Below are 13,423 nucleotides of genomic sequence, written 5' to 3' on the forward strand. Positions count from 1 at the left end.
GTGGAGAAGAATGAGTGTGTGTTGGGAGGGATGCTTGAGGAGATAAATGTAGGGACACAGCAGCACGAGCCTAAAGAATAATGAGACAGGCAGAGCTCCTGATAGTGGAATGGTAGGAAATGGGGATCTTCACAGTCTTTGCTATGAAAGAGAAAAGGAGATTGAAAGCTTCTTAAATAAAGAGCATAGAAGATGACACAGGGAGAGTTTCAGGGGAGAATGCACGGGAACAGAGACCCCTGGTATGTCTGATAAGCTTTGCTTAGCAGAGCAAAGGAAGGTACAACTCCCTGCTAACAAGAGGGAAAGAAAAAAAAAAAAAAAAGGTTTGCTAAAATGCTGTATTATTTATTTTTTCTCATCATACAGCCTCATTAAATTTAAGCTTTATACTGCACACGGTTCAGTGCCAGGAACTTCAGAGGAATTAAACATATGAAAAAAATTACTCATGTGTGTAGTCCCATTAGAATCTACAAAACAACTTGAGAATAAAGTTGCTCATGTGTTTAACACTGAATAAATGAATCTGAAATATATTCAAATCATCATCAGAGCACAAGCCTGTCTTCCCTGTACACCTCGTGGCTTGTTTATAGGATGAAATAAATTCAGAGACTACTTTTCCAGAATAGCTCCCCATGTGGACATACTTATTCTAGATCAAAAGAGGCCCTTCCCTGATTTATTTTTTCTGGATAAAGGTATGCATATGATGTAGTAAGACCATCCATATGGAAAGCTATTTTGCAATACTATTCTGCTTTAAGCAAACGTTCTACCTTAATCTGAAATAACATTAAGTGTAGGAATACATTAAAATTTTTGTTAAACATCAATGAAAGAAATCCTAGACTTAGCAAAGTCAATCCAAATTCTAAAATCCTGGATCCACTGAAATCACTGGTTAATTCTTAGCAACAGTAATGTCAAGTTCCTCGTCCTGATGTTAACTGCTTTCCTGCTGCAGACATATGTTGAGCTTGCAAGACGAACGCCAAAGTATTACAGGCATATATTTTGCGATGTAAGTTGTAAAAAAAAAAAAAAAAAAAAAAAAGCACACATCTAAAGGGTTTATGTTTTGAAAACATTAGCTATTAAGAATAGTTTCAGGAGCTATGAATCAAAACACCAAATACTTCCTCATCACACTCTTTTAAAGATACTCCAGTAACACGCTTTCACAAAGTCAAGCTTTTACTGCCGCAAAATATTGAGGAAACTTAAAACTATATTTTGTAGAGTGAAAAGAAAATGAGCATTACTTGTATAAATTTACCAAGATGGAATGCAGATTTTCAAAAACAACACTCAAACAATAAAAGAAGATTCATGAGAGGTGGGAAGGGCACCACACATTCACAGTTTTAGCAGAGGAAAATACCCAACACGTGTTTATCTAAATATACGTACAAACACCCAGGTATCTACATTTTATTTCTCCTTAACCAACTATTAAACGTTAACTGATATTTTTCTACATTGTTTATTCATGCCATTGAGAATTACCTCAATTCAACTGCTTCATTTAATGCACACTAGACATTTTTACTTCTCTATATAGAATGTTAAGATTTATTCATGCCCTTAACATACATTAATTAGACACTACTTATAAATAACCTGCAATAAGAATATCTATTTGAATAGGACACAATTACTTCAGGGCTTGTGTCTTTTCAATCAGTCAGTGTCCCTGCAGTGTTTAGAGTGGCAGAGGGGAAGCGGCCTGTGGTTAAACAGAGGAAATACCAAGGAATTTTAATAGAGCAAATAGTCTCTCTACTTCCTACAGGGTACTACTTCAAAGGCAGCTCTGCTCCAGAGCAGACAATGTGTTAGAGGGGCCATCAGTCATTTAATAGTATGTCAAGTCTACTCAAAACTTACATGCAGACCAAGATAAATACCACATAACTGAGACAATGGGTACCATCCTGCAGTCATTACTCTAATACACGCTGCCCTGCCTGGATTCTGCAGGCAATGATAACCAATATTGGTATTACAAAACCAGACTATAAAATTATAACTAAACAATCAGACAAGATATCTAATAAATTGGATAGGGAAGTCTGAACTTGAAGATGAAAATATAATGAAAACAGAAACTAGTACAAATATTTAATCAGCTAAAATGTTGCATTTGTTGTGAGCAATAAAGACAAAGGGGAGTTTATGCTATTCGGAAAGAGTGTAATTTTTACTGATCTAAAAGCCAGTCAAAATAATTAAAAGAATTATATTGTGGTACATTCAAGTTTAATACACACAATGACAGTAATTATGTAAGTAAAAATAAATCCACTACAAACTGCATCTGGATATTTCTATAAACGTACAAATACACTAATCAAGAGTTATTATTTTTAATAGTGTTAATTTACTTAATAGCTGATGCAAAACTTGACAGAAATATACACTGTGATCGCTATGAGCATGTGGAGAATCCTGCCTACGTCTGGTGAAACATACAATAGACACAGGGAGCCAAAACATTTTATTCCTAATTGTCAGTTAAAAAGACCTAGTAGAGGAATTTAAACCTTCAACAGTTCCATTCCACAAGATTTAGGTCTCAAGCTTTATTCGTGTTTGAAGTTTGTTTTTCCACACTCTTCTTTTACACATTTTCCAACCTTTTCGCCTTTCTACACTATGCCCTACAAACTTCTGAACCGTGTGTTGCAGTAACGTTCTCAAAAGATCTGATCTGAAACCAAGAAAATCCTTAGTGACAGTCTAACAAAAAGGAAAAGCAATGAAAGTCAGTTGTGTTCCCGCCGGTGTTCCTGGATCACCACGCTTCAACTGCGTTTGTAACCAGACGTCAGGAGAAAGGAAAAAACCAAACCAAACCACACAACTCAAAAGTTTTTTATAAGCATCAAAAAAGAAAAAGCAACCAAGAAAAGTCCGACGGCTAAATGCACCAGAAACAGGAACAAAAGGCAAAGCCCAGTAACACAACGTTTTATCACCTTCCTCCCCCCTTCCCCCTCCCGTAAATTTCCTACATCCTCTGTATAATGACCAGGCCTGAAGCTAAGACCCCGAGCCGGCCTCGCATCATTAAAATAACAAAGCCCAAGTGACGGCTTTTATCCTCCCGGCAGCGCAGGTCGCGCTCAGGAAGGGCAGCTCGCCGGCGGTGAGAGACCTGTTGAGTGACTTCTTCACACTCGCTGCTCACAAGATGCCTCCCTCCCCCGGGCGAGGAACCAGCAACTACCCCTCTCCCGGGAAATGCCACCCTCTCTCCCGCCCGCAAATTCACCACCAGATGCGGCACCGCAGCCTCACGAGCCGCAGAAACCACGTCCCCCCCGCGCCCGCTGCCAGCCCGCCCGGGGAAGCGCCCGTCCCACCTGTGCCGCCCGCCCGCGGGCCAGGGCCCCGCACCCGCGGCTGGGAACCCCCCGCCGTCCCCCCTGAAAGGCTGCAGCCCGCAGGAAAGCCCCGCTCCCCGCACACGCCCGCCGGCCAGGGCAACCCAGCCGCGGCGCCGCGCTCTACTCACCCTCCCTCCGCAAGCATCGGCCGCTGCCCCCCCCCTCCTGCCGCCGGCTCCTCCGGCCAGCTGCCGGCCGCCGAAAGAGGCGACGAGCGCCAAGAGGAGGGAGCCGAGCTTCAGCCCAGGTGCCATGGTCTGCAGCGAGCCCGGCGGCTCCGGGGGCGGAGGGGCTGCCGCCGCCGCTGTGTGCATGCGCGCCGGGGGCGGGGGGCGGGCGGGGGCTCGGCCGGGCCCGGGCCGCGGAGGGGAGGGGAAGGGAGGGGAGGGGGGGACACACACTGTGCGGCGGGGACGGGCAGGCTGTGGGGGCAGCGGCAACAATGGAAGGGGGGTGACAGCGCCGAGCCTCCTGCAAACGCTTGGCAAGATCAGGGCCACAGGCCAAAAATCAATCAGGCGTCTCTAACCATTAAAGCGCAACGCACGAAACATTAGGGCAGGCGAGGCGGGGGAATACGCTACCGCAGCAACAGAAGTTGGAGGTAGCAATGAATACTTCACCCTTCTTCCACTGGAGTCTCTACAGTTACGTGCTACATCCAAAACTTTTTTCTTTAAAAGAAAATAAATCACATTTCTAATAAATCCCAAATGCAAGCTGCTCTGATATATCCGTGAATTGTGCCAATTGCAAGCCCCTTGCCCAAAATTCTCAAAATCATGTAAGAGACAGAAGCCCGAGGCCCTTCCAAAGCACAGAACTGCAGTACAATTGGGCTTGGAAGGGACTTCAGGGCTTATTAGGTCTAACGATTCGCTCCAAGGTGTCCTAACCCCAGTTTTAGCACAGGGCCTTCCCATACCTCACCTTTACACATCACTTGACTCCAATTATTTTTGAAAATCTTAGCACATGCTGTTGCTGTGATTAATAATGGACAAAACCACAATCCTAATTGAAGAGATACACCCATCACTATTATAAAAGACATTATGGTTTGGATTAAAATAGTAAGCAAAAACACCACTAACCCATCGGTTGAAAGGAAACATGACCAGGTGGTAGTTTTTAAACTAGTACTGGTTTTACACCTATCATAGCGTTTTCCATCCTTTGTGACTATTAGCAAAAATAATACAACAAAACTCTCAAACTGCTTAAGTTGATGAATCACAGTTCTTGCACTCACAACCACCTTTGAAAACAGATTTGTGACTTGAGGACGCTCAGAGCCCTTCACTATGACATGAACAGAAATTAGATTCTTGCCAGTAAACATTTTTTAGCACAAATTGGACATCAGGCCATAGTCCGTTTAAGGCTCTGGGAAGAAACGATGCTTATTTTTGATCTCCATTGCCCCTGCAGGCTGGAATTCTGACAAAGGGAATATTAAGACTAGTCATTCTATAGGTGGGATTTCACTGATTTTATGATGAGATGTTTGCTAAGGTCAGACCAGAATTGAAGTGTAGCACATGTTTTTTCGCTGTACGCCATACACTTCTACCTGGGTAATCTTGCTTTACTTTCTCCTTGCATTATTCAGAAGTGACCAAACAGGCTTGAAAACTATATAAGCCTTTTCTTTTTTTTTTTAATCAAGTCAGGCTGTATAAACTGTAAATAACTAGCCCTTTTATGTTTTAATGCATTACAAAGAACATAAAGCAACACAACATCATGGCTAAAGAAAGGAAGACATATGTACAATTTATTTACAGGACAATAATGTCTCTGTTACTCATAACCACCTATGACAAGCAGTGGCTCCCTGTTGAACACAGCTCCACAGCTCTGCAAACAGATCTCCTAAACCATGGGGAAATCTGTTTGGCATTGTCTGTTAGCAGAGATCTAGACTGCTGGAGAAGCTGAAATTTTTAAATGAGAACTAGGGGAAAAATAGCATTATCTGTGCTATTGATGCATTAGCCTACAGCGATTTTAATATAAACAAAGATACAGAATGAACAGTGACATTTCCTAGCTAGCAGAATAACTGAAGAACTCCCAGCTACCGCTGATTACACTGGCAGCACCCAGAAAGCAGCAAAATGATTGGTCTTATTTACTAAGACCACCAGCTTCTTAGCACAAAGCAAAGATGCCATCAGACAAAATCACTGTTGGTGCCCCCTTCCCAAGAGTTTAGCTTCAGCTAATAACAAAATTACACATCTGAAAAAAAAAATAATCCTCATACTGCCACCATGTCAAACTTACTAACAGGAATGAACTGAGAGAATATAGAAGTATTTCATTGCTTTGTAAGCCTTTAGAATCATTTCCACCAAAATCTTTTGTGGAAAAGGGTAGGGGAGAGGTGGGAATCAAATGACAGCAGTTAACGCTTTTAGCTAGATTCTCCGAAATGCTGCTAGCTAGTGGAAGGGTAGAAGTGGCTGTGGGGACTCTGCTTTTCTCTAGACAATTTTGTCCTTTTCACAACAGTCTCTTGTTTCCAAATAGCACAGAACACATAACATCCAAAAGTCACGGGTATCAATATCATGCATTCTACAGCTGGTTTTGGTTGCCACTCTACCTTCTTGCTTAAAGCTGAAAAACAATTTTTTTTTTTTCCTTCCCTCGAGCAGCTGTTCCCAGATGGAGGGGACAGTGAGAAATCAGTTCCTGCAAAAACATGAAACTCATGTAATGAAAAGTTCTGATAATATGGTTAAACATTCCCTACTGAATTTTTCTATCGCTCAGCAAAAATTCCTTCTTAGACTTGGAAGTTGTATGCTCCATCCATACTTCATATTTCTAGCACTGAAATCTCTCCCAAGAGAGACTGATCTTGACTGCAAAAGGAGTTATGAAAACAGCTCACTTTTGGGACAGAAAACACACATCATGCTTGTAGAAGTATTTAGCTAAGTCAGACAATCACGACTATCGCAATATCATGCCTCTGCTATAGATAAACACCAGCTGCCGTTAGGAAATGAGGATGAGCTATGGTGAACCACGCAGACAGTACGCTAACAGATCAGCAGCATCTCAGAAACCTCTTACAGGTCTGGAATCACAAAGTATCATCTCACTCTCCACAAAAGCACAAATAAGATCCCAGAAAAGAAAACCTGCAAGAGGAGGGTCTTCTGGAACTTCATCTGGCACATGCTGGAAGACAGAAAACCAGATCTTTTGAAAATAACTACTTACACTAAAAGTGTCCCACTTACACACGTCTGGTTTACCTACGGAATGAATATCTCACATCAAAAGGAGGAAGAAAGATCTTCTGATATCAAACCTTAAGAACAAAATTAGAAAGTGTGAAATGGATGTGGACGCTCCCAGCAAGGACATGAACATTCCCACCAGTGTCAAGGGTCCCAAAAATTCTATTCTGATGGAATCTTTATATTATAGCATCGCATAGTTTCAAAAGATCTGGCTAAGCTCAAGTGAAAGATTATCAACTGGTAAGACAGTATCCCCACGCCATAAAACTGAATTGAAGTTTGAATCAAATCTATCAATTGTTATGAATACTTACCTTGTTGAAGGCAACTTTTAAATCATTAGGCCTTGAGAAATGTGACAAAATGTCATGGAAAAGCACTGAGTTCAGAAAGTAAAAATCTGTATTACTAGTCCCATTTTATAGATGGGGAAACATAGCAGAGAGTCATAAAGATGCCTGCTTTTATGTCTTGCACACATGCTCGAGGCTAAACCAATAATTAGATTTGGAGTCAGGAAAGACTCTGCCCCCAGGAGGACAGGAAAAGACCCCTGGGTGTAGTGTTTTTTGTTTTTAATTTGCTGCTTTCTATGGACACAGACTCTGCTTCCTAAGGTCATCCAGACATTACCAGCGGGTGCTTAAAATAGTGTAGGCCACGGAGCCCGGATTCAGCCTCCAGAACAATTCCAGCCAACCGTCTGCTTCTATCTCACGAGTGGCAAAGAGCACAGCACGCTGTCCTGGCAGCCAGCTGCCTCCTACTGTGTCCAAACATTTATTGGCACTCCTGGAATAGCTGCTGCTGTGTCCAGATGGGACTTGAAAGTGGAATTAGATGCAAGAATTCTGCTTTGACACTGGCAGCCACCACTTCTACATCCAGACGCTTTACAAGTCCTGAAATTGAGCCTCCAGTCCTTAATGCTCAATAAGGTAGACGTTAGAGAATCCCTTGTAGTGTACTGGCAGGAATATTTCTCTCCTGCTCACTTTTTACATCACACTGTCATGCGTGAGCTTTTTTCTTAAAAGTCTCAAGTCTATCTTCAAGTACTCGGGGATGTTTTGAGGCTTGTAGAGTTCAGAGAGTAGGGAGTGAATGGTCTTGTGACCTTTCTGGGTGACCTAATGTCTTCTACAGGAAATTGCACTTAATGACCAAGGAAGTATCAATCCTGTATTCCTAAAGGCTCAAGTCAGCATCAGATGTAAGTTATGGTGAAAAGGAACTGACTGAAATAAACCAAACAGTCATTATATGAAAATTATCCCTGATCACCATCAAAATAACAATTTATCGGTGATCCATGGATGCAAATCTTCATATAACGTTACCACTGCCCAGACCTCACAGCTCTCTGTATTGTGTACAGGCTGACTTCTTCTGCTGGCTCAGAATGCTTGCAGTCAAATGTCAGCTCTCCGTATTTCTGTTTAGTTTTGCATCTGTTTATTCATATCAATATAATAAAGGAACAGACAGCTTGGTCCTCTGAGATGATCCAACTCTACTGATGTGCCACCAAATACACTCCTCCCTGCTCCAAAAGCATGCTGAAGTGACTTTCTCTGTGGCCACATGTCGTTTTGGAGAAAAGAGGGAGCAGGGCAGGACTGCATCTTTCAGCGGTAGTCTTCTGTTACACTGGATTAGGAGTAATACGAAACCGCACTTTTAGAGAAAAGTATATTTGTGATGCAAAGAAAATTAAAAATTGCATGGAAGAGTCATTTTTCAATAAAAATGCTGTAGAATTAGAAATATTCCAAAACAACAACTGTATCCCTGAAGTTATGTATGACTTATTCTTTAGCAATAATTGAATCATTTTTAATGTTCAATTTCAAAATATCTTTCTGCAATACAAGCATTTCATCTCAATCAACTATTAAAAATGCAAATCAAGATCCCCACAATGCAGCTTGAATAAATGCTAGAGAAGTTAATAAAGTAACATTTTTACAAGAGTTTCTCAATTTTACTTCTACTCTCAACCCTTTCTTTTTACAGCACAATACTTTCCATCCAGACAGCCTGTCATTTTCCTTCTGCAGAGAAATATAGGGGAGGAGGGTTGGGTGGGGGGAACAACCCTAACCTGATTTAACAGTCTCTTCTGAAATTCAACAGCATCCTGTGGCGCTGTCTGCAAAATTAATCCTAGCACACTAAGGGATCTCTCACTGAGCATAACCTGCCTTAAACCCTGTCCCATTTAACTGAGGGAGAGCTATTTGCTCAAGCACCTCAGGATGACATCACTTGTTATTTGAGGCAAGAAGCTAAGGGTAATTAAGGCTAAAGAAAATGTTTTGAAGATCTTTGTAATTAAAATGCATAGAGACACTAGTAACAGATAGTGTTACAGAACAATAGGAACGTGGCTAGAAGAGTTTTTAAAGAATAATCTTACTCCTGTGTAACAATGTGGAAGACTGGGAAGCACTTTGTCAATAGCACCTCATGCTACTCCCACAAAGGGAAATATACAAACAAAAGGAAATACCAAAGCTGGAAACTGCAATCTTTGTTTATATGATAGACACACGACAATATTTCAGAGAAGAATTTTAAAGCATTTTATAGCAGATTCACAAGAGAATCCACAGCAATTCTACAAGACTGGGTTTAAAAAAAAAAAAAGAGGAAGGGCGCTGTTAGGAATGACAATCGTTGCTGACAGCCTTACCTCTCAAACAAACAAACAAACTCGAGGTTCCCTCTATCTACAATCTGGCACATTCTTTTAAAACAAAAATTTGAAGCAGTCAGATGTCAAGATTGAGTAAAAGAAAGAGCAAGCGAAAGATGCAGGTAAGAATAGACTGATCAAACACAAGGAACAAGATTTGTTAATACGAACATAGAAAGTTAATGCATGTTAATATAAGTTACAATAGATAATTATTATTTGTTTCTAATTAGATTATAATAGTAACAATCACAGAAAACACCACTCCTACTACACTGTAATTTGTGATAAAACTTATTGCCCAAGACCATATGTTTGCAGAGGAAGAAGAGACAGATTGGATCAGTTTTCTCATTTAAACAAGAATGTCTATAAGAAAAGGAGGTTTTCCATGTCACTGACTCATGTTTCAAGAAAATATCTAGCCGTAGCCAACTGCATTCTAAGGCCAATGCTGATGCCTCATTAGAATGCTTCCCTATGACTTCCTTTCTCTGTCAAAATTAATTAGAGCAATTTGCAATTATATTGTCAGATAGTCACATCCTGTAGCACAGAATAAGATGCTGTTCCAGCTCTGAAGTGAGAGAATTGCATTTCACTGTATGCCTCATATCCAAATATCTATCTGGTAACTTACAAATATTTGAATTAAGATAGAAACTAAAGCAGATACCATCACATTTTTTGATATTTTACCCTGACTGAACACGTTGAAATGCAAGACAAACTGGTAAGAAATGCCCAGTTTTCAAACAGCACAAAGTCATTTCTTTTCTTTCTAATGTGATAAAACACTGATAAATGAAAAGTCTGGTGGTAATAAGCTTTGTCTGGTGGTAGGAAGTGTTCCCACATGGCAAACCTTTGCATTATCAACATCGTATTTATTATCAAAGAATTATATGAGTAGATATTGTACCAGAAATCATTCTAAGTTTTACACTATAAGGGGAGGGGTTTTTTTTTTTTAGAATTACTGGCCGCTTTGTCAAGTGCTTTCTGACATGTAAAAAAATTCTGCTACCATAAACTGACTATGGTGGGTAGTCTTATAAACATGTGCTCAATGAAAGCAGCCTAAATTAATCCAGAGGCAAGATTTTAAAAGGTTGGATGCCCAAAATTGAATTCTTAAGGTCATAGCTAATTATTAATAAGTGTTCAGACTACCAAAAATATTAAGGACCCACCAATTCTCATTAGGTTCAGTTTAATATTGACCACTCAGAACCTTTGAAGATCAGGCCTAACATCACGTATTTGTATGCACGTACAATACAAATTTGGTCACAAAGTTTGTACACAACAGTTAAAATAGGTCATCACCTGCTGGATTCTGTCTACCCACAGCCTAACTCATGTCTGCAGATTTTACTCAAAAGTTAATTTCAGAACATGTAGGACTGTAATTATAAAATCTAGCCACAAGAGGGCAAAAGCAGACCAGCATTTTTATGGGCATTTCAAATACAGACCATTATAATCCTCAAGATTTATGAATTTAAAGTCTGATTTAGTATGAAAAAGCAAGGTGTTTAAGATGCAGCTAATATATAGCCAACAATCTTTAATGGAGAATATTTGATCTGCTATCTTCTTTATTTCCCTAATATGACATCATTCATAGAAACTGAATCCCAAGGTATTTTGCAGTAGTACTATGATGGATGCAATACAATTCTAAATATTAAAAAAGTGTGAAATCTATCACTAATATATATATATATTCATTTTCATTTAATATATAAAACATAATTTGTTTATACATAGACAAAAGATTGCCTCAGAATCTAGAAATTGTGGACAGGCTCTTACCACCTTGAGAATAGTAAAATGACATGGACTGGTAAAACAAAAATTTGGTGTTAAAACAGCAAGAAAGGATTAGAAAAAAGAAGGTACAATAATTAAGTTGGTGCAAGGTTACAGATGAATTTATTTTAAAGGTCACTGAGTTAAGGAATTTGAAACGCATGCTTGCATATGTAACTTAAAAGTGGCGCATTCCCAAAATTTTATAATGGTTAATTACAAGACTAGTAATGTAGATAACTTTTAATGAAGGGAACTTCATTAACTAATGAAGGGAACCAGCTAGCTTTTGTCCTTTTTGCTCCAAATTGCACAAGGAAAAGGGTGATGCATTGGGTTCTCTAACGTTACAGTGGCAAAGGAAAACCTGGTTTAGGAGCTAGGAAAAACAAAACGTTGGACTGTAAATCTAAAAAGAAGGGATACGTATTTCCGTCCTAATCCAGGTATGGTATCATATTAGGTTGCTCAGGGAAGTTGTGGCTGCCCCATCCCTGGAGGTGTCCAAGGCCAGGCTGGATGGGGCTTTGAGCAGCCTGGTCTAGTGGGAGGTGTCCCTGCCCAGGGCAGGGGGGTGGAACTAGATGATCTTTAAGGTCCCTTCCAACCCAAACCATTCCACGATTGTATGATTTACAGACCACACATACAGATCCTTGCAACATCCCAACCAGAAGACCGTGCTTGAAAATTGATGTCAAAAGCATTACTTGTGCCCTGTTTGAATTAACAGATACTCTGTTTGCTAAAGGCACTACACTTTAAACCAACTGATTTACAACATGGATCAAAACACAGAAAATCTATTATTTCACTGCTTTTTTGTTCTTCTTTGCATTTTTTATTTTTCTTTTTTTTTTATTAAGGCACAGGCAACACACCTCTTGTTCCATCACTCAAATACCAGCACCATATCCCATTCATATGATCAAATATAAAACATACATGGTGGTATGAAATTCAGCAGCAATTATACAGCTACATCAAAGCCTGTATAATCCCTAAGCATTTTTGATCATGTTCTTACCACATTGCTAATAAACAGCATCCTGCAAAAACAGGTATTAGAATAAAATTAACTTATTGCTTCTTCTAAACTCAACAAATATCAGATTAGTTTTCTATTTTGCTAGTCAAGCTAAGAGAGCAGAACTGCAATGCTAATGCTGTGCCACGCTAACACAGCACTTCACAGTTTCTGAGATTCTCCTGATTTGGTCTAAGACAATACTGCTGGCCCACACCAATATCACCTTTGGCTGCCCAAAACAGAAAGACTGGTCTTCCACATTTTCTTTCTACCCTTTCCCCCTCATGTCATGCAAGTCAAGGGACTATTCCCCCACCACAGAATTTAGAACTGATGGCTCCTCAACAGCCCTAGATTCCTCTTCCTCACTAACAATCCTGTTTGCCCATTATGACCCCACAAGCATCCTTTGTAATGCAATCAGATGGGTCCCTTCCCTGCCCCCAAGATGCTCAACAGCCCCAGCTCCCCCTCACATAATAATCGTTACTACTTGTCTTTTTCCTGTTCCATTATCAAATAAGTGTATGAGATATTCTAAATAGCGCTAATAAAAGTAACAGAATAGGATTCTGGGTCAAGACTAATTCATGAGACAAGTAACCGGACATGAAATAATAATTTAGGTCAATCGCCATTGTTCAAAAGTATTTTTGAAATTAAAATACCTTATATTTCTCACCCAATTATGTAATATTAAGTCCTTTAAAATGAAGGGACAGAGAGCTTCAACCTAACAACCGATAACAAAACTAAGACAATCCAAAGAATAATAAGAAAGTTATTTTACAACCAATTTCTAAAAAGCTTTGATTCTAGAATTACTAGTTAACCCCGAGAGTTATCTCAGCTGTTTAAAATTAGCTTAATTTTAAGGTGTTTGCAAATGATTTTACACTACTTTTGTGGAAGTCTTTTGTTAAATCCAGTCATATAAATGCTGGATGATTTTTAAAGCCACATTTCCTTTTAATAATGTTATGAACACAGCATTAATCTTCTTACATACAACTATAAATAGTCCTAGGTTTTGCTGCTTTAGAAGTATTTTCAATACAAAACTTTGAACAACTGCAGAAATGTAGATGTACACACACACACACACCAGGAAAATGATAACATACCATTTGCTATTGTGCTAGCTTGCTATTTGTAAGCATAGACTTGATAAACTAAATAATTGCAAATTCAAAATTTTAAATGACAGTTTAATGAATGGTGTTCT

The 13,423-nt window shown here is 39.6% G+C and overlaps 1 protein-coding gene across 2 annotated transcripts in view; it reads right to left on the reverse strand.

The window, feature by feature from the left end:
* The window catches only part of IL17RD (interleukin 17 receptor D), a 69,938-nt gene that overhangs the window by 43,362 nt on the left and 13,153 nt on the right, over window positions 1-13,423 (reverse strand). Inside the window, exon 1 of one of the 2 annotated variants that reach the window (XM_074602856.1) lies at window positions 3,524-3,701. The exons of the other annotated variant lie outside the window; for it this stretch is intronic. Within the exon in view, the coding sequence (XP_074458957.1) occupies window positions 3,524-3,649 (126 nt within the window). The 5' untranslated portion in view covers window positions 3,650-3,701. Of the gene's footprint in view, window positions 1-3,523; window positions 3,702-13,423 lie in introns of those variants that run through there. 2 annotated transcript variants of the gene reach the window in all.

The sequence above is a fragment of the Larus michahellis genome, chromosome 10 (assembly GCF_964199755.1).
Source record: "Larus michahellis chromosome 10, bLarMic1.1, whole genome shotgun sequence".
NCBI classification, from domain to species: domain Eukaryota; kingdom Metazoa; phylum Chordata; class Aves; order Charadriiformes; family Laridae; genus Larus; species Larus michahellis.